A 22,137-nucleotide genomic window follows, 5' to 3' on the forward strand; every position below is an offset into this window, starting at 1 on the left:
GATTATGAAAATAGCTTGATTTCAACTTCAACACAAACACGTGTTTTTATAGTTTGAATTGTTAAGAAACAATTTGCACGATAATTGTTTTTGTGTGTGATTTACATAAAGAAAAAAAAAACATGAAACATGAATGCAGCAATTTTTATAAAGAATGGTTTCATTACTTATTTCCTTTTAGAAAGTGATTATAGTGATTTATATTGTATAAAAATTATCCTCATGTAGAATTTTAGTTTCAACGTAAATGCAATTTACTGCAAAATTGCTCAGTTTAGCTTAAATAACAACATTCATAAGAATCTTTACACAGATATAAACTCAGATTAGTATTTCACATAATTATGAATATAACATTTAAGCAGAAATTTAGAAAATATAGTAAAGTTGCACACTTAACGTGAACAAATATTTTTGGTGGAATAATTTTTACCCAAAAATGTCTTTCTTTACCCGTTATACAGATTCAACTAATGTTTTACGAATGTGGTCAAAAGTCTGTAACAAAATGTTTTAAATCATTATTTGTCATGGAGCACTTTTGCCTTTTTAAATAAAAAAGCAGTAAGAATGAGTGCAAGACTCACCCCTGGTAAAAACGTCAGCTTATTTCCATCCATCCACAGCTCTCTGATTCCTGTAAGCTGCTCCAACACTTCAGGCTGGAGAGAAAGAAGACACAATTCAGTTTCACATCCTCAGTGACAGGAAATCCACCATTACTTTCAATGAATAGCATTAGAGGAGAAAATGCATATTAGGTGCATTCTAACAGAGAAAGACTCGATGAGCGCATCTGCGTTCACTGCTGATACATCTGACACCTGGCTGCACTGAGAGCTGGAAGGTGAACGTAATGCAGGTGCTACTCACCACTTCAGTGAACTCATTACTGCCCAGATCCAAGCGCTCCAGCTGGGTGAGCTTATGCATGCTCCTGCAAACACACAGTATTACAACATTAACCACCGATTAAACACATTTAAGCACTGTACATAAACATATCAGAGCATTCATTGTTTTTTTTGTAGGAAAACGCCAGACAGGCTGGCCACAACCACATCTTTTCTTGTGCACAATGCCTCCCTGAGGCAAATAAACTGCACACAAAGACATTTATCGAACAAGTAGTTATTGCTAATCCACTATTTATTGGGAGTTTCAGAGCAATGTTAGACTGCAATCCCCAGTTTCACATTAAACCAGAGCTAGTATATAAACTGAATAACTAAAACAGTAACACATCAGTATAGAGACCAATTCTCACTATTAATTGCATTCCTATTATTAACATATTGACTGTTTATTAGTACGTGTGAAGCACACATTCTGCATGAGCATATCATATATCCATAATCCTACACAATACCTAAACTTAACAACTACCTTACTAATGATTAATAAGCAGCAAATTAGGAGATTACTGAGGCAAAAGTCATAGTTATGGTTAGTTAATAGCAAGAATTGAACCTCACAAAGTGTGGCCAAAAAAAGAAGAAGAAAAAAACACCCAAATATCTTCTCCAAGATCATGTTTGTACTCAGAGGTCAAGCTATGGAGTTTAAAGATGTTCAGCAGCAATAAATAAATAGCAATAAAACATTAAGTCAATGCATTTTACCTCTAAAACACTGACCTGAACATTTTTTTGAGTTATTTTTTAGCTTTTTTGCCACTTATATAGATAGAGATTTTAATGAGAGATGGGGAAATGGGAACAGGATTTGGAAATGACATTAGCTGAACCAATTTCTGCAATATTTCGCATGATATGTTCATTAAATTATTGTGCTTCAGGAAAATGTCATCCAGTCACATAGCATGATATGCCAGTGATGCAGAATAAAGTCTCTAGAAAAAAAAATTATTAAATAAACAAATACACACTTACAATTAGGTTTATTAGACTATTATTGCAAGTGTGTATTTGTTAACTTATTTTCCCAAAGGTGACTACTAAAAGACCATTATCAAAGATTATACTGTCACCTTGAATGTTCACAAATCATGGGCTTTATTCACAGAAAGCTGAAAATCTGGCCACAGACTTTGTGCATCTTTTCAATCTTTATTTTATTATTTCAAAATCTGGATATCTGCGTCAAACCCTGAACTAACATCATGTAGTCGGGTAGGTGTGCTTCAGGGCAGGGTGTGCTTTAAACCGCTTCTGACGTGGACCTGGACACAGATCAACAGCCTGCGGGCGTATTGTATCCGGGGAACAGCTTGAAGAGGAAATCAAAGTCGAAAGGATATATGGCTCTGGGAATTGTATTAACAAATGGTTATAAACCGAAGGCTTTTTAGTAAAGTTAATTTTTGTACTGAAAGACAGACGGGTTGCTGGCTTAGAGGATTGTAAGAGAGATTCATTCATCGTTGTGTGAAGCAGCATGCAACCAGTCAGTCAGTCGGCCAAAAAACTCCCTGACCCCCAGAGTGCTGAGCAATCCCCAGCTCATTAGAAACACAGACACACACATCGTGAGAACCAACCACACAATGAACATCTGAGAGGACTGCTGAAACGCCACAGAGGGACAAAGTTATCAGAGCACTGTGCAATAATGGTTAATGACAGACAGCTTTCTGTCAGCATTTGATCACAGAATACTTGCATCTTCCTGCTATGCTTCCTGAAATAGTCCATGTATGTCACTTGAATGTAGAGGGATTTGCTGCACTCACCAAAAGAAACCTACTCGGTTCAAAAGTGACTTATGCATGAGTTGTGCTTCATATGTCACTACACTATTGCTCTCGACAATGCATATTTCTTTTAGTGCCATAATGGTTTGTTTTTACAGTAACCCAACAAACAAACCTGAGGCCTGTGTGTTTTGATTGGCTGTGTGTTGAATGATGGAGCAGAGGCTGGCACAGATATGGTGTTTTTCTGTGGCTCTCACACACAAAACCTAAAACGATCCCTCATATGATGCAATATTGGCAACGGAGCCAGAAATGATAATAAAACCTGTCACAGCATGTCACTTCAGAGCCTCTTACATAAGGCTGAACAATATGATGCCACCGAGGGAGAGAAAGAGAGACATTTGTCTGTGTTTATCATGTGATTATGAGAAGGGGCGCAGCGGCACGGATCAGATTTGTAATATTTTAGTAATTCAGATGAATCCCAGAAGGCCACTTACTTTGGCAACATCTTTAACTGGTTCTCCCGCAGCTCCAGAATCTGCAGTTTGGTTAGTCTGAGGAAACAAATGGGAGAGAAATATATAAATTATTCATAACAACTAAAGATTAACAAATGGTGCAAAAATAAAATGAAATAAAATGAAAAAATATGTCAAAGGTGCCTGAATGGTATATTATTTCCACTGGAAATAATATTTAGTGAAATATCAGTTTAAAATGACAAACTTGATGTTTAAAATGCAACACAAACGTTACATATTAAAGCTGCAGTAGGTAACTTTTGTAAAAATATATTTTTTGCATATTTGTTAAACCTGTCATTATGTCCTGACAGTAGAATATGAGACAGATCATCTGTGAAAAAATCAAGCTCCTCTGGCTCCTCCCAGTGTCCTATTGCCATTTGCAGAAACTCCATCGCTCCCGGTAAGAAACAACCAATCAGAGCTGCGGTCCGTAACTTTGTTTGTGTTCAAAATGTAGAAAAATGTATATAATAAGCGAGTACACCATGAATCCATTTTCCAAACCGTGTTTTTAGCTTGTCCTGAATCACTAGGGTGGCACCTATAATAAGTGTTTATATTCGGACTATTTTAGATTGCTTCGGGGATACCACGGCGGAGTAACCCAGTACCTTTGTGATTCTTCATAGACATAAACAGAGAGAAGTAGTTCCGGCTACAATGTTCTTCCGCAAGTTTATTAACCACTAGAGCGTCAAAAGTTACCGACTGCAGCTTTAATGACAATAATAAATGTAGCAGCAAGATGCTAATGAACACGGACATGTTTTTCTACAATAAAGGTGCTAATTTTATGTCCCAATACTGGTCTATTGACTTCCACCACCTAATCTAAATATACTGTCCTCTTTTTTGTATCCAGTAGCATTATGCAAATTGTTGTCCTCTGGTGACCTTATGGCACAAAACAGCATGTTGCATGTTCAGTTGAAGTCTATTTCAGGCTGTGTGTGCATGTTTATATAACCTTTCACAGGAACAGCACTGCATTTTCAGAGGAACGCATGCTCCCTGAGCTTTTACATATGATACCAGCTCCAGGAAACATTAGAAGGTGCTTTCTGAGGAAATTTTTATACATGCTATTGTAATAAATTAACCGCTTCCATAAATCAAAAAGCTTGATGGATGCAAGTTAAACCGGTTTTGTGTGCTTTGGGAGAAGAGTTTTGTCTGTGTTATATTTTAATGTAAGGAAAGGCAAGTTTTTTTTATGTTGCGCATTTCATACAGAATGGTAATTCAAAGTGCTTTATATAAAAGAAAGATAGTTAAAATAATAAAAATAATAAAAATAAAAACAAGCAATTTTAAAACTTGGGAAATGATTTTAAAAAATTTACTTATTTAAAATGAATTAAAAAAGTTAAAAATAAAAAATTATTTTACATAAAATACAGTGAATACGTAAAATACAGTGCAATCAGTTCGGACATCGCACTGTGCTCATTCAATAAATGCACAGCTAAACAGATGAGTTTTGAGTCTAGATTTAAATGTGACTAGTGTTTTAGCACATCTGATCTCTTCTGGAAGCTGATTCCAGCTGCGAGCGGCACAGTAACTAAAGGAGGACTCCCCTTGTTTTGTGTCAACCCTTGGTATTTCTAACTGACTCGATCCAAGTGATCTGAGTGCTCTGTTAGGCTTATATTCAGAGAAACATATCTGCAATATATTTAGGTCCTAGGTCATTGAGTGATTACTAGACGAGTAAAAGTACGAGTGTTATTTAAGTTACTGTTTATAAGGTTTGAGAAGAAGTTCTGTCTAGCTGTGGCTAGTTTCACATTATAAGCATGAAGGCGGTCTTTATAGATGCTATAGTGAATTTCAAGCTTCGTCTTCCTCCACATCCGCTCTGCTTTTCTGCATTGCCTTTTCATAGTCTGAACTGCTGTTGATCTTCTCCAAACTGATTTCTGTCTGTTTGTTTTCTTACTGACTATTATTGGAGCAATATCATCAATAACATTCTTAACTTTTGAGTTGAAGGAATCAAGGAGAATATCAACAGAGTCTGCAGAAATGCTTGGTGTTAAAGATATAGCCTCCATAAATAGTACACTTGTGTGCTCGTTAATGCATCTCCTTCTGACAGAGACAGATCTAGATTCAGTGGTAGCAGAGATCAAAATATCAAAGAAAATACAGAAGTGATCAGATAGTGCTACGTCCTTAGTAACAATGGATGTCCATCTTTGTGTGTGGGTCCATGCACATGCTGAATCAGGTCAAAGGTGTTTAAAACCGTTATCATTTCTTTTGTAGTTTTGTTTTCTGCATTATCTATGAAAATATTAAAATCCCCTGCAATAGCAAAACAGTCAAACTCTGAGGAAATTATTGATAACATTTCTGTGACCTTTTCAACAAATGCTGGAGAGTATTTTGGAGGCCTGTAAATAATAATAAACAGAATGCGTGAGGCACCTTTCAGCACAATCCCTAGATATTCAAAAAACAAGTACTGACCAAATGACACTTGCTTGCATTGATAGACATCTTTAAATAGAGCAACTACACCCCCACCTCTCCCAACAGTCCTGTAAACACTCATGTAAGTGAAGTTAGGAGGGGCTGCTTCATTTAGGATTGTTGCACTGCAGCTGTCTTTCAAGCCATGTTTCGTTTAGGAACATAAAATCCAGATTGTTTGTGGCCAATGGTTAAAGTCAATGATTACAAATGATTTATTTTTTTAGTGAGTGAATGTTTAAAAATGCTAGCTTGATGGCAGTGCTTTGAGTCTTTAAATCAATCTTAGTTTGATGCATAATAGACTGCAGATTAGATGAGTTTGCCCTTCGGCTTGAGAAGGCCTTAGACTTTCTATCACGTGATAAAACTGAAATAGAGAAAGCTACAGGTACACTGGGTTCCCGCTTGTTCTGTAAACGTGGTACATTGGCCAGTCTTGAATCTCGATGCTGTCTGATCTGAAACAGGAGCTTGGATGATCTTGTTCCGTCTCTGTGTGTGTGTGTGTGTGTGTGTGTGTGTGTGGCTCTGACCTGCCGAAGCTGGCGGGCAGGAACTCGAGGAAGGCGTCGTTCAGGTAGAGCTGGGTCAGGCTGAGGAGCTGCGTGAAGCCTTCTGGGAGTCTGCGGAGACACGAGAGTGTTTCATTACATCACAGACAGAGCACACACACACCAGTCATCTCTGCTGGACATGGACTTACTTTGATATAGGGTTCACACTCGCTTCTAGGATGGCCAGGACCTTACAGTTCTTGATATTTTCAGGAAACTCCTGGATGCCTGTAATTTTAAAGAAACAAAAGCGATTCAATTATAAGTTGCTTGTTTTATGTTTTCTCTCTTCTTTGTGCCTAGGGTTTAAAATGATTCTGTACGACACTGGGCTCCATTAACATATTGACTAACATCAGACAATTCATATACAAACACATTGTTCAGTTATTTCATTCCCTCCTGGAAACTTACACCAGAAAACATTACACAATCATTCTTCTAATTATTTATACGCTAAAGTATTTCTAATTCTATTTACAGATCTCAACTATTATATCTTTTTAGTCTATAAAATAAAATAATAAAAATAAATGAAGTGGTGGTACTTTTGTAATAATTAAATTATTATTAATATTATTTTTAAAAATCTTTTAACAGGAGTTTTTAATGCTCGCCAAGCTTGCATTTACTTTTTTTCCCATTCATAAAATTCCCTAAAAACCTTAATACTGTTAAATAATATATATATATATATATATATATATATTTTAAAACAACTGTTTTCTGTTTGAGTATATTTTAAAATGTTAATTATTCCTGTGAATCAAAGCTGTATTTTTAGCATAATTACTCCAGGTGTCACGTGATCCTTCAGAAATCAACCTAATATGCTGACATGCTGCTCATAAATCATTTCTAAATATCAGTGTTAAAAACATTTGTGTATTCATGTTGTGTATTAATTATTTAGTGGAAATCATGATACAGTAAAAGTCTGGTGTAAGTTATTCAGCAACAACACATTCAACTAATTAAATGTGACCGTAAAGATATTAATAAAGCAACGAAATGTTTCTTAATCGACCTAAATAATAACGGATAACAGTTAAGCACTAAATCAGCACATTAGAATGATTTTTGTAACTACAGTAATTTGTTACAGTACTTAATGATCAAAAATGCTGACTTCTCTTATAAAAAAAAAAATAATAAAATGAAAAATTCTGACAGGTATTGTAAGATGTTTATATTTTAGGGTTATGGCACTATATTATCTGGAATCAGAATTTGATCAAAATAAGCTATAATTCACAACAATGCATAAAACAATGTCAAGTAATAATACTTGATCAACTAGGTCTTTATAGAAATGGACCACTAAAGAAACACCCAACACCTCGCGCTGTTTTTAGAAGCACAAGCTGAAGCAGCATTCGAGCTAGACTGCTGACTTCCTGTCCTACTAACCGCACGAGCTGGAGCGTGACGCTGATGTAAAGACATCGTTCCTCCAGCGCACTCAGACGCAAACTGAACCAGCATGCAGAGCAAACCACAGAACACACACACACACACACACACACACCACACAAGGAGACCCACCTTCAGCGGCTCTGCTAAAAACAGACACGTTATGGTCAGGAAGGGAGTATCAATTAAATTCATGGAAACCTGCAAATCAACATCTTAACAGAAGCAAGTAAAGCTAGCTAAATTTTATTTTTAACATATTTAACAGGTCAAGTATTTTATTATCTTATTATCACAATTAATATAAATAAATAAAGCTGACATCTTACAGACCCCAAACTTTTTAAAACATATATAACCTGCTTAAAAATATTTGTATTATTATTGTTAAATTATTTTTTCTATGAATAAATATAAGCAATTCACCATTTAAATTCAATGTGGCTCATGGAATATTTTTTCTTTCTTTTTTTTTTTTAAACATCTGAAATTCTGGTAAAGCAGGAATGGCATTTTGCTGAAGAAAGAAAAAATTGCAGCTTGATTTGATGTGAGAGCGTACTGCATGAAAACAATGCTCTGAATGAGACGTCCCGTGCTGGGCTGAGCTCGTCCCTGTCTGTCAGTGCTTTATCTGATCCTGCCACACAGCAGCTGAAAGATGAAGTGATGTGTAACCAGATTTGAGCATGTGTTTGTAGTGTTGTGCTCTTCACTCATGCTTCAGAACAGAATAAAGTGTTTCCAGCGACACACTTCAGATTGTCATCAGTGTACAGGATATCAAATTGAGTGGGAAATCCTACAGCTCTGCTCAAATCTGTCTAGATAGGCTACTAAGCTCCCATTTGTTTATATGTGTTATTTCTAGCACTTCTATCCAGTGTTGGGGGTAACGCATTACAAGTAATGTGAGTTACATAATCAGATTACTTTTTTTTTTTTTGTAACTAGTAAAGCAACGCATTACTTTTCTAATTTACAAGAGAATATCTTAGTTACTTTTACAAATAAGTAACGCAAGTTACTTTTTCTTTCGTCAATTTATTGGTTGAGAGCTCTCCTGTCCCTATGTTGAGAGAAATCTGTTACTGTAGTTCTAAAGCAAATATGAATATGCATTAATTCATCTCACTCACAAAAAAAATAAACCTGAAATTTCTTCTTCTGCATTCTACTGCACAGATGTGAATTAACTTTTCCTTCAGCCCGAGGCGTATTCATTTCACTTTTGGTTTGAAGAGGCTTTTATATTTGCAAAAAAAAAAAAACTTTTTTTATTTTTAAAAGCAAACAAGCAAGCCCTGTCCAGATTTTAAAAGTAATGCAAAAATAACGTAATGCATTACTTTCCATAAAAAGTGACTAAGTAATGCAATTAGTTACTTTTTTATGGAGTAATGCAATATTGTAATGCATTACTTTTAAAAGTAACTTTGCCCAACACTGCTTATAACGAACTATACTGCACACAATTCTAACCAACGAACGACACATGGAAACACGTGTGCCGACTGAGATTAATGGTGAATTTTGTATCTCAGTGTAAACTTAAATCCAAAACGCGGAGCTGGCCGCAACGAATTGAATTTCAGCGGATAAGGGGTCAGTGAGTCAGTGCAGATCTTAGTGTGCCTCCGCTTCGGTTATGGAGCGTCCGCTAGCGTAACTAGACTCCAAAAAGGAAGAGGAAAGAGGAGATGAATTGGCCGCTTTCTTACTGTTCTTGCTGACGTCGAGCTCCCTGAGGTTGATGAGGTTTGCGATGCCGGGCGGCAGCACCGCCAGGTCGTTGTCTGGTAGACTCAATCGGTAGAGCAGCTGGCAGTTGAAAAGTTGCTGGAAAAAACAAGAAATTGAGACTTTTGGGAAACATTCATGGAAATGTTAATGAGATCAAACTTCATATGAATATCTGATGAGCAGTTGGATTGATTTCAAATTCTTTTTGCAGTAGATAAGTTCTGGTTAGGTGAAAGAAAACGAAATCGGGTTAATCCCAATGTGCTTTACAGAAAATAACATGCCTGAGACCCAAGATCACTCATGATAAAGAAAAGAAAGACAAGTGTAAAACATGATCAGGCTTTTGTTATATTCAAGTAAAGGAAACCTGATCGCAAATACTTTTGTAATTGTAACCGTTCTGGATGAATGATATATTGAATATTCATCATATAATTACAAAAAACATGTTTAATGAAGTGAAAATGAATGATTTGTTTACATGGAAGGGCGGGGTTTATGATCTATACTAATAGAGTAAATTCAGTTTTTATGACTGGGATCCACGATTCTGTCTGTGTTTTCTGCATCACGGAAACCCCAAGGCCTTACTGATGTTACTGTGACAAAAGGAACCTTATTGTAAAGTGTTACCAAAATATTACTGTAAATGTCACTATTTATTAGCATGTTCCGTTATATTAGTGCATATAAATGAAGAAATTCTTAAATTATATTTGTCCCCAATGAAAATTCTCACTTTATTTGTCAGAATAGCACGTTTATGTTCCACAATTTGGAGTTCACAAACTTTATATCATATCATTTTGCAATATTTTGCCCTTATTTTCTCAGAATTGTCTATTTAGTTAAAAACACTTCTGACTTTTTACTCTCAAAATAAGTTTTATCTCTTGCAATTCAAAATGTATTTCTCAGAATTGCAAGTTTATAACAAAACATTTCATAACATTTGGTTAAACGATGTTACTGGAAAAAAATATATTACAGATTTTAAACCAATTCATACCAAATGCATTAACAATTTCAATACATTTGTACAGTTTGCAATAAAATGCAAAAATAGGCCGATTCACACGTCCCAGTCCTGCGGTGTAAGCAAATCGTTTGCTTGTAAACAGCATGGCAGGAACAAACCACACGTGCTCTGGGGTGCTGCTTGCCAGCTAAAATAAAGTGAAGTGTTTCACCGTCTAAGCACTGAATGGCGTTTTGGAGACATGCAATGCAATGTGTGTTAGTGGTGCAAGGGTGCACTCGTACTTTGGGCAGCTCCTCGATCTGGTTGGCGTCGAGGTAGAGCTCCTCTAGGGTCTTCTCGAAGCTGAAGATCTCTTTGGGGACCTGCTCCAGGCTGTTGTGTGAGTAGTCCAGCGAGGTGACGGGCTCCTCCTCGCCCCGCAGGCAGCGGCACGGCACCAGCCGCACAAACAAACTCCGCTTGCTGCTCATCCTCACCACAGCTCAGGCACTAGAGGAGAGAGACGACATGATCAGCACCTCATGAACCTTAATAATTCATGGACACCAACACTGGGATACAGGATAGCACTGACAAAACAGCTTGGTTTACAGCTAAGATGAACACAAAGCAGATAAAACTGCTTTTTATGGCTCCTAATAGATCTTGAGCAGGTATTGTTGTAGCAGGTATTGCTCATTTAAACATTTTTTAAATCAATTTAAAGTAAAGTACTTTTATTATGATTATTATTTATTATTTTTTGTTTTTCCCCCTTTTTGCAAACATGTCCTTTAAATTGTCATTTTAATGTCATATTTATTCTTTATATATATATATATATATATATATATATATATATATATATATATATATATATATATATATATATATATATATATATATACACACACACACACATACTCTTTATGTTGAGTGTTATGTCGCAAACTTTGACTGATTTACATTTCTAACCAAATCTTGGAAATAAATAAATAAAAATAAACACTGATTTAAACTAGTGTTATTACAGTTAACTAAAACAAAGTGTTTTCGTTACTTAATTATTTTTTTAACTAAAATAAAATATTAAAAAAGCTTATTTACCCTAGTTGAGAAAGTCATCATTTACCATTTTATTTTAGTTTAATTTAATTTAATAAAATATAAATATATAATTTTATAAATATGAATAAAATAAATAAAAATTAATAAAAAAAATACACAAAGCAAAACACAACTAAAAATGACAAAAAAAACCAAAAGTATGACTTAAACTTTAAAATTAGAATAAAGAGAATATAAAAAACCTGATTCACAATATTAATAAAAACTATATAGTAGCTCAATGACACTAACATTTATGCAATTTATGATATTTGTTGTGAATATGTCGTAAAGCATTACTAGAATAAAAATGAACATCTGCTATTTAAATCAACAAATCTTTTTGTCCCATCTTTTGTCAGTTTGAGAAATTACTGACTAAAATTAATTCAGTCTTTTTTTTAATGAACAAATTAATGTTTCCTGGGCTCTTTTTTTTTTGCGAGATTAACACACGTTTGGATATAAAAATACCGCTAATACAGCCGACAATCACCCATCATCTACAATAGCACAGAGAAGAGCACATTAACATTCATTAAAACTCATTTATATTCATGGCTGGCCTGAAAACAGCATCATTATACGATGTCCTTTCATTCTGTTGAAGCCCTTGATACGGCATCAGCCCAAGGTTTGCTCTTGAGTCGACACAGAGCGGTTTTCACAGGCGCTGCTCTGCAGACACACAACATGAGGAGCCCTTCAATCTGCATGTGCATGACAACAATCAAACGCTAATGCTAATGCTATTTGGATGCACGAGCGACGTTAAAAGTCTGTTGAGAAGACATCTGAAAGAACTGATGTTTGACAACCTCTTAAACTTCCTGAATGTCACATGTTTTACAAGGGAAACGGGATATTCGATAAGAAAAGTCAGTGGCTTGGAACATCATCTATTGAAATTGATTGGCTCATGCAACGCTCCAGAATACAGGCAGACTGAATGAAACACCTGAAAGACTCGTCTGGTGAAGATTACACAACAGGACACACAACGCCAGCGCCACAGCAAAGTCACCACTGTTTGAGGACAGATTATAAAGACTTCTATTCTTATCCTGTATAATAAGACAAGGTGGATGTGAGAAGTTAAGTAAATCAAAGATGGACAGTTTTAAAGTAAAACAGTATGTGGAGAATGAGAAACCAGAGATGGGTATCAGATCAGATGGTTTAGACTTGATAAGGCATTTATTTATGCTTGGCATAGATACTTGTTGTTTTCATTGGTTCTGCTTATCTGTATCTGTCCATTATCTATCGATGGCATCAATCCACCACAATCTGCTCTTTCAGAGCTGTGCGTGAGCTGAAAGACCACGAAGCACAAAACCTTCACCACTTCACTGGCAGAGAGCCAGAGGAGTCACTTCTGGATCACATTCATGACGTGTCCTGCTACCACTGCATGACAAACAACGCTGCTACCAGACTGTTTTAGTGTGAATACAACAGTAGTATTCTTTACAGACAGACAGATAATCACTTTATCAATGTGTTTAACAATGCTTTTAACATTTTTAACAATCAGCTCTTTGATATCAGGTCTATTGATAAATGGCATCATTTGATGCATTTCTAATAAAAAAGCTCCCAACAATATCTGCAGAACAAACAATTATTAAATGTATGAATTAAAATGAGATCAGCGCTCAGGCAATGTTTGCATTAAATAATTTACATTATGATATTTATTACCTTTATGCAGTATAATAACATACTGAACATACTGAATTGCATTTATAATATGTAATTTAATCATTTTAATTGTTAATCATTTAAATATATAACATTATTATTAGTATCATTAAAATAATATCATATTAATAACATAAATTGTATAATTAAATTATAACGTTAAATAATAATAAGAATTAATGTATTAATAATTATATTAATATTGTCGCTATAATTAATTTAACAAATAATGCATTATTGTATAGTTATTATTTATATTATTAATAATATTAAACTTATGTAGCTTAAATTAGACAACCAAAAATAATGTTTAGTAAAATACATAAAATATATGAATTATTATTATTATTATTATTATTATTATTATTATTATTATTATATACACACATAAAATTATTTGAATATTATTATTAATAACATTATTATTTAATAATTTAAGTATAAGACATTTATAAAAAAAAAAGTAATAATTTTACTAATAATTTATTATTATTTTAACAAAAACATTTATTATTGTATACAGCTAACATTACTATTGTTATAATTATTAACAATACTCAAAATACATGTTATTTTTCTGTTTCTGTGGTCAAATGCTTATCCAGGAAAATCACAAAAGCTGGTCGACACCGTCCCAGACAACAGCAGCAGTTGTTTTGGTGATGTCTGCTCATTAGATATTAAACACACTTGCAGTAATACGGCGCTCAAGATCAGGCATACAAGGGTAACGTGATACGAAAATGACACGTCAACAGTCCTGGTTAATAAACTAATACAATCCACCTGAATGAATGATTTAAGGCCGGGGTGCTCACACTTTTTTGTTAGACATGAGTCATAACATTAGTGAATATATGTGGGTTTTAAGTTATCTCGCACCACTGACCCAAAGCGTGATCTACCAGCAATGCCTTCCCGATCGATCTATCGGGGCACCCCTGATTTAAGGAGAGTACAAACACCGGCCTCAAGCCTAGTTCCTCTTGGAGCCGGTCCAGGCGCACCATTGTGTTTCCTCACACTCTGTCCTGATTACGTAGTCCTGTGGTATTGTGACGGGCCGGCTAGAGTATCCGCTTTTACAGGTGATCTTCAGCGCACAAAAGAGACGCAAGCAGCGCAGGAGGGAAAACCCCTCTCGGCTTCGGGCTTTACTGGGAGAAGTGTGGGAAGATATGTGCGAAAGATTTCCGATTCCACCCAGAAACGTTGCTGCTTCAGGACTCATGTGATGATGAAGACACGCTGGATTACATCAGCAGAGCGTTGTGGAGGAGTGTGAAGAAGCAGACAGACAACATCACGTGATCGGACCGCGGACATCCAAACCACTGCTCATGAAGAGGCACTGTTGTACACAACCAGACACAAGCTTGTACTCCGGACACACACGTTCTCAGTCTTTTTGTTGATTTAAACTACAGACTTTTGCTTAAAAAGTCTTGATGGACGTCCTCAAATATTTTTTGTTTTATATGAAATGTAAAAAATGAAAACGATTAACCGGACAAGGTATGGATCACTAACAGATAAGAGTGTCAAGATCTTAGATATCTACTCATTCTTGTTTGCTAAAACTACCAAATAACAATGGTGTAACCAATTTAAACCATCAAAAATCAATAATCATTTGATAATCTCCTTACACCTTGAATACATATGCACATCTAATCATCATTTGAAAACAGACTAAAGGTAATAAGCAAAAACTAAATTCATATAAATAGGTGAATAAATGAATGAACGAATAAATTAGTATATTAACGTTTTTAAGAGTAGTACTACTGAATATTTTACTATCTTCGAACTAACCTTGCCTGTTCCCAAAAAGGCCAAATTATCAGATATTTTGACTGATTTTTATTTTTAATTTATTTACGTAATTATACTGTCCTGGTTTCACAGTGTGAATGACTCAGACTATTTTTCCCCAAATAGTTTTAGTCAAACTGCTTCTGTTTCAGATGCTTTGCTACCTAAAAATACAAATATCAAAAGCACCTAATGAAGTTAAAATAATGTTTTAACATTCAATGTTGTGTATTTTTAATGTCTATTAAGTTTTTATGCATTGGTTCGAGTAATTTTAGTACTTCAGGTTTAACTAAAAGATGAGAAATTATGCCCTGGCAACAAGTTGAAATAAACTTAATAAAATAAGTCTTTTTTATGGTTTCAGTTTCAGTTAACAGTAATAACATTGGTCTGGACGAAGGGTTGCTATAATCACTCAAAATAGTTTGGATGTAAGGCACAAGTAATTTGGGATAGTTTTATGGGGATTTTTATGTTGTATTTTGACATTTTCAAGCTTTACAGCCCTAGTCTGCTGACAAAAGAAATGATGGAAAATAAGACTAGAAACTTTCCATCTTCTTGCAGATCCACAGCAAAGTGTCAAACATCACTTTCTACACACACACACACACACACGTGGGGCTGAAGCTTTGTGCAGACAGTGATAGAGAACACGCTGCTCTTATCAGTCATCATAAACGCACGCCACTGACGTCGCCCTGCGGAGGGAAATGGGCGTGCGTGACACATGCAATCGGGTCCGAGGTTCAGTGTTTCCCTTTTAACACACTTACAGACAATGACGGCCAGATCCTGTTGCAATCAACATTAAGACGTCTACAGAGTGTGTAAGAGCCGCAGGGAAGAGGAACAGGACACTTCCAGCAACTGTGACACAATTCAGCATCTAGCACAAGCGCTACTACACGCTTCTTTTACAAATGCTCATTTTCGGTAGCACTTTATTTTACAGTCCTGTTCCTCGTGTACATACTATGTACTTATTATAGTAATTACAATAACTATGTAATAACTAGGTACTAACCCTGAACCTTCCCCCTAAACCTAACCCTACCCCATGTAGTTACCTTGTGTTACCAGAACTTTCTTAGATAAATACACTAAGTACACTATAAGTACATTTTAGTACACGTACTGTGAAATAAAGTGCAACCGTAATTTATTCTTGTTTCAAGGCATTTTCTCTCCTGAGGATTAAACACAGGCATGTGTAATTTGTTAATTTACAGTTTTACTTCCTATTGGTGCTGACAGCTCTGTGTGACGCATGCGATGCGATACAGTCCTCAGAGAGGATGCGACTGTCTCTCAGGAGCAATGCAGCTCAGAGAGCCAACAGTGATGAACACCACATAGACTCATACAACACACTGAAGGAAAGACCTGAGCTGTATCAGAGCTACAGACCGGCTAGCAGACCTAGCAGATACAGTACACTTTCAGAAACATACAAAGGTGTCACTGCAAGGTTCATCTTTGTAGCTTTGTTACCCCTAAATATTAGTACCATTTAGGATTTATTTTATTTAATTATTTTGTTTTTGCATTTCTAATAAATTTAATATTTTTATAGTTTCTAGATCTCAGATAGACGGTGGCATTTCAGATTAGGTTTTCTTAAAAAATTTAAAAACACATTAAAATAAAGTTATCAATTATTACTGCAACCGCAGTGACTTATACTAACCTTTTTTTCAATTTGAATGACTGCTAATTAATTTTTTTAATAGTTTTAGGTAAGTTACAGATTAAACTGATTAGACAAAAAAAAAAAAAACTTTAATAATATAATAATAATAATATAATAGTGTTCCTGTAGCTCAATTGGTAGAGCATTGCTCTATGAAGCGGTAAAAATTTATAGCCTGAATGCACTGTAAGTCGCTTTGGATAAAAGCATCTGCTAAATACATTAATTTAATTTTTAATTTTAAACAATTCATGAAAAAAATTAAACCTTTCATAACACTCTAAACTGTGTTTTTGTTAAACGTTTTATTGTTATTATACTGCATAACTTTTATGATTTCAATTAATTAGACATACTTTTTTTATTTTAATTACCCATTTAAAAGGAAAACACAGAATTTGAGAGATATCTGCAAATGGCTCTAAATTAATTTTATAAATAAACTTTATATAAATTGTTGTTAAATTCTATGTTCCATTACTTCCTTTGATAAGACATGCTTTTAGGTTACTAAAATTCAACCATTCAAACAGAATCCTGTAAATTTTAAACTGGGGAAAAAGATTTCATAGGGCTTTATTATTGTCAGGAACAACCTTAAAAAAAAAAAGACCAATTTGTAACCAATGACGAGTCTCTCTCTACCAGCAAAGCCACAGAACACCCTAGAAACTGCATAGCAACAGGTTAAAAACACTCAGGAATGCAACCAACCACAACACTCAAGCATTGTGATGGCAAGTTTTGCAAGCACCAAAACTATAAATGTAGGAACCTGTTTTTCACAGCTGTCTTCAAACTGTGCTCCTCACTTATCATAACTCAGCTATAATCCAAATGCTGGTCTGTGGGTCTGTGTGTGTGTGTGTGTGTGTGTGTGTGTGTGTGTGAACGAGGGGGCAGGAAGGTACAGGAGAGATTTGCCTGCTGGCACAACTTTCCCATCAAACAGACCTCCCACAATCTGTCCTCCCTCTTTTGCACCAGTCCACACGGCTCTCTTTATCCGGAAAACGCCAGCCCGTCATGCAGCCTTTAACCCTTCGGGTCACCGGCGCTGCTATAGCTACAGCAGGCCTGACGTGAGAGCACGCGGACGACCAACAGTGCACAATGTGACAGACACCGCAGCACTGCTACACTCCACAGCAGCAGAGCGCCTCAGGGTTAGCGGGATCATATGGCAGAAAAAAAACAGGTAACGTTCCAAAGAAAACACCTGTGGGGTAAAATCACACCTAGCGACTGGAGCAGGAAGCGGCAGCAGGAAATCCTTCACACGCACGCTGGCTCTGCAAAGGCCACGCCACTGTGATGAGGACACTTTCCATGGATCACTGTGTAATAATGTACAGGCTTGTAGTTCAAATCTAGAAAAGCATTGTGCCTTGAGAAGCACATTATGCATGATGTAGCCTACATACATAATATTTGTTTTGTTTTTTTAGCCTGAAATTTCCATGTTGTTTCCATACAAAGAACATATATCATTATTTTTTCTGAAATGTAGGTCAGGTTTTTCTCTGAAATGTGCAGAGCCAAGCATGCAAAATATCTGGATCCATGCCACATGAGAGAAACATGTGAGCCGAAGTTTATTTGTACAGCACATTTCACGCATACCGCATGTTTCAGTTTTGCTTTTATCATATTACTTAAATGGTTTATATTTTTCATTTTTTGTTCTGTTCTGAATACTCTTCATTTTTAATGGGTTTCCGTTGGAGTGAGGGAAAATAAAATAGATGATAAAATATGACTAATACACCCATGCAATGCTAATGCAATTTAGACCTGCTGCAACGTATTTTAAGGATTGTAGAGATGCCTCACGATACGATATTATCACAATATTATTGCGGTTTTAAATATATTGCCATATTCTGCAAAACACTGCGATACTACAGTGCAACTTGAACTTGTACAAAAAGTTCTTCAGACCTTACAGCAATTGGGCATTCAAAAGTAAATTACGGTTACATTTTAATTAAATTAAATAAAACATGTATTCTTCTAGGGATGCACCGAAATGAAAATTCTGGATGCACTTGGCTGAAAACCAAAAAAAGCTTTGTAATGATTATTTATTATATTATGAAATAATATAATGTTAATTTGGAATGATTTTTAAATGTAACAAAATTTTAATGATATATAAAAAAAAAAAAAATAATAATAATAAAGACAATAAAATAGCCACACTTTTACTGAAAGAAGACTGGACAAAATTTATATTAATATTGGTAACACTTTACAATAAGGTTCTATAGTAACAAAACTAAGAATGTATTAATCTTAGTTCAAGTTAATTTTAACATTTACTAATTCATTATTAAATCAACAGTTGTTCTGTTGTCCACTGTATTCTCATTAACTAACATTAAGAAAGATTATTAAATACTGTAATGAATGTATTGTTCATTGTTCGTTCATGTTAGTTAATACATTAAATAACATTAATGGAACCTTACTGTAAAGTGTTACCTTAATATTAAATATCAATATTATTATTTTTTATTAATTCAATGTAACAGAAACAGATGTTGTTGGATTAAAAAAAAAAAAATCCAAATAATTTGTCCTACAAAACTATTATAATGAGAGCATATGAGCATAGAATAGCGTCACTGTATGTAGCATCATTTTACCAGCATTGCCCAGTGCAGCTGTACACCATGTTATAGCACAGTAGCACTACTAAAAACAGGAGCAAGCATACAAGTATAAGTTCACGTTAATTGAGCGGACTTTGCTTTTTCTGTGAGCATGAGCAGTAGTTGAGTGGAACACACTATTGTAAGCAATACAGTGACAGTGACTATGTGGTTAAAACGCTAACACAGTAGGTACCACTAGCTGCCACCGGTCATGAAACTAAAAGATGACAAGCATGACAACTTGGCATGTAGCTACTCCTGTCACTCAAAATCATGTCATCGGAGATGACAGCAAAAGATGAGACATTCATGCAGACAGACAAAAAAAAAAAAAGTCTGCAGGAAGTGCTGATAAACAAGTTCTTTTTGTATGATTTTGTAAAGTTACAAATGTATTGAAGCTTGTTTCTGCCACTGAACAAAAACATTTAAAAGGTAATTGTGACTTTCTCACAATTTTGACTTTTTCGCAATTGCAAGTTTGTTTTTCTCAGAATTGCGTGATATAAGACTTTTTCCTCGCAAATCTTGTTTTTCTCACAATTTAAATGTATTGTCACAATTTAAATTCTGACATTTTCTTCTGAATTGTGAAAAATAAACTCGCAATTGTGTAAAACTTTTGTCTATTTCATATGATTGTGAGCATTTCATCTCACAATTCTGACTCTATATAGCTCGCAATTGCACGTAACCACCTCAGAACTATGAGATATAAACTTAGGACTTTCTCAGAATTATAAGTTTATATTTCCTAGTTCTGACTTTGTTTCCCAGAGTTTACATCATGCGATTGTTACATTTTAACTTGCAATTGTGAATTTGCATCAATACTGTCAGAGTTGTGTGTAAATTTGCAATTCTAAGACAAAAAGTCTAATTTTGAAATTAGCTACTTGTTTTTTTTAATTCAGTGGTGGAAACAAACTTCCATACAAACTCTCTTTTAGTCTCACTACACTCTAGAGCTGCACGATTAATCGTTAAAAGATCGCGATCTCGATTCAGACACCCTCTCGATCTCATTTCTAAAAGACGACGATTCCCCGAGTCTGTTAAACCTTTGACAAAGTCTTACCGCATCATTCAAATCCGTGCGCGCACTGCCGCTGACACAGAGAGAGCTCTTACCATGTTTGGTTAAGAAACATCTTCACAAACAGTCTTTTCAACTACACAGTATTATATCTGTCTTACAGTCATTTATATTATCACAGAAATACTGGGATAAAGTTTATAGTTTAAATATAAACATTGATGTCTATATGGCAGCGATCAAAATATAACAAATCCCCTTTTGAAAGTACTGCACTTTAAATAACGTTTGTGTCGATTGCATTGTTTCACCAATAGGTGGCGACAAGTGTCTTAATTTATTTGTCAAGGAATTAATTTTTCATTCAAGAGAATCGTTCAAAAACGCTGATTCATCCAGAAATGAAACAAGTGTAGTAGGTTTATGAGTGAGTCGTTGAATCAGTGATCTAAACAACTTTTTCATCATTCTAATATTAAAAAAACTGGGGTTTTAAATATATTATATAAACACTACCAGTCAAAAGTTTTTGAACCATAAGATGTGTAATGTTTTTTTTAAAGTCTCTTTTGCTCACCAAACTATATTTATCTGATCCAAAGTACAGCAAAAACAGTAAAGTTTTGAAATATTTTTACCATTTAAAATAACTGCTTTCACTTGAATGTATTTTAAAATGTAATTTATTTCTGTGGTGTGCAGCTGTATTTTCAGCATCATTACTCCAGTCTTCAGTGTCACATGATCTTCAGAAATCATTCTAATATGCTGTTTTGCCGTTCAAAAAAAACATTATTATTATTATTATTATTATTATTATGTTGAAAACAGATGAGTAGATTTTTTTTCAGGTTTCTTTGATAGAAAGTTCAGAAGAACAATAATTGTGTGTAATAGAAATATTTTGTTATAAATGTCTTTGTCACACTTGATCAATCTAAGAATCCTTGCAAAATAAAATAATAAATTTATATACTTGTGATAATGATAATTTTAATAGTAATAATAATAATAAAGAATCGTAGGAGAATCGTGATCTCTATATGAGATCAAAAAATCGTGATTCTCAATTTATCCAGAATCGTGCAGCCCTACTACACTCATATTTTGAGTGAAATGTATTGCCCCCCCCCAAAAAAAAAAAAGATATTTAAATTAAAGATGCATTTAACTTTCTTATAATTGCTTTATTTATAAATGCATCAAAAATCCCTATAGATGTTGTAATATCATTACAGTAATTAATATTAGCCACAATAATAAAATAGTGAAAATTGTCTCTCAAGTGCCTTAAAAAGTGACAGGTGATTTTGAATAATGTTTTAAACTTGCTCATATGACTTCAGAAGAAATTTTTTGAGCTTAGCATCTCCACTTCTTACGAAAAAGAAAGATAACCGGGGACTTTCTGCCTGTAGCTTAAAGCGATTAAATAGCAAGCAAATGACAGAATTGGCGTTTTTGGTTGAACGGCTCCTTTAAGCAGTGACCCAGCTGAGACTTGAGCATGGCTCTGATGAAGAAGATCAAGGCGAATGATTCGGTGTGAATCAGAGGCTCTCCCTGGCTGCAGGCTGCCTTGTGGGAACTCACTGACCCATTTCCCGCAGCTCCATGGACCGGCTCCGAAGACCAATCAGACAATGGTCACATTTTAAACACAATGCGGCTTGGCTCTCCTCCACCCCTCCCCCCGCCGGCGGTTATCAGAGACTCACAACAGGAAGAGCTCGTCTGCAGCTTCTCTGATGAAAAGCACTGTTGCCATCTCTGAGTCT

The 22,137-nt window shown here is 35.0% G+C and overlaps 1 protein-coding gene across 4 annotated transcripts in view; it reads right to left on the reverse strand.

Annotated features, from left to right (window-relative positions):
• The window catches only part of LOC113109591 (erbin-like), a 76,303-nt gene that overhangs the window by 24,032 nt on the left and 30,134 nt on the right, over window positions 1-22,137 (reverse strand). For 3 of the 4 annotated variants that reach the window (XM_026273255.1, XM_026273253.1, XM_026273256.1), the window contains exons 1-7: window positions 10,647-10,835; window positions 9,359-9,476; window positions 6,374-6,452; window positions 6,204-6,293; window positions 3,160-3,216; window positions 874-937; window positions 588-662 (exon numbers count right to left, since the gene is read on the reverse strand). In XM_026273255.1, the coding sequence (XP_026129040.1) occupies window positions 588-662; window positions 874-937; window positions 3,160-3,216; window positions 6,204-6,293; window positions 6,374-6,452; window positions 9,359-9,476; window positions 10,647-10,835 (672 nt within the window). Of the gene's footprint in view, window positions 1-587; window positions 663-873; window positions 938-3,159; window positions 3,217-6,203; window positions 6,294-6,373; window positions 6,453-9,358; window positions 9,477-10,646; window positions 10,855-22,137 lie in introns of those variants that run through there. The other variant, XM_026273254.1, reaches the window with a different exon arrangement.

This window comes from Carassius auratus, chromosome 10 (genome assembly GCF_003368295.1).
Source record: "Carassius auratus strain Wakin chromosome 10, ASM336829v1, whole genome shotgun sequence".
Taxonomy (NCBI): domain Eukaryota; kingdom Metazoa; phylum Chordata; class Actinopteri; order Cypriniformes; family Cyprinidae; genus Carassius; species Carassius auratus.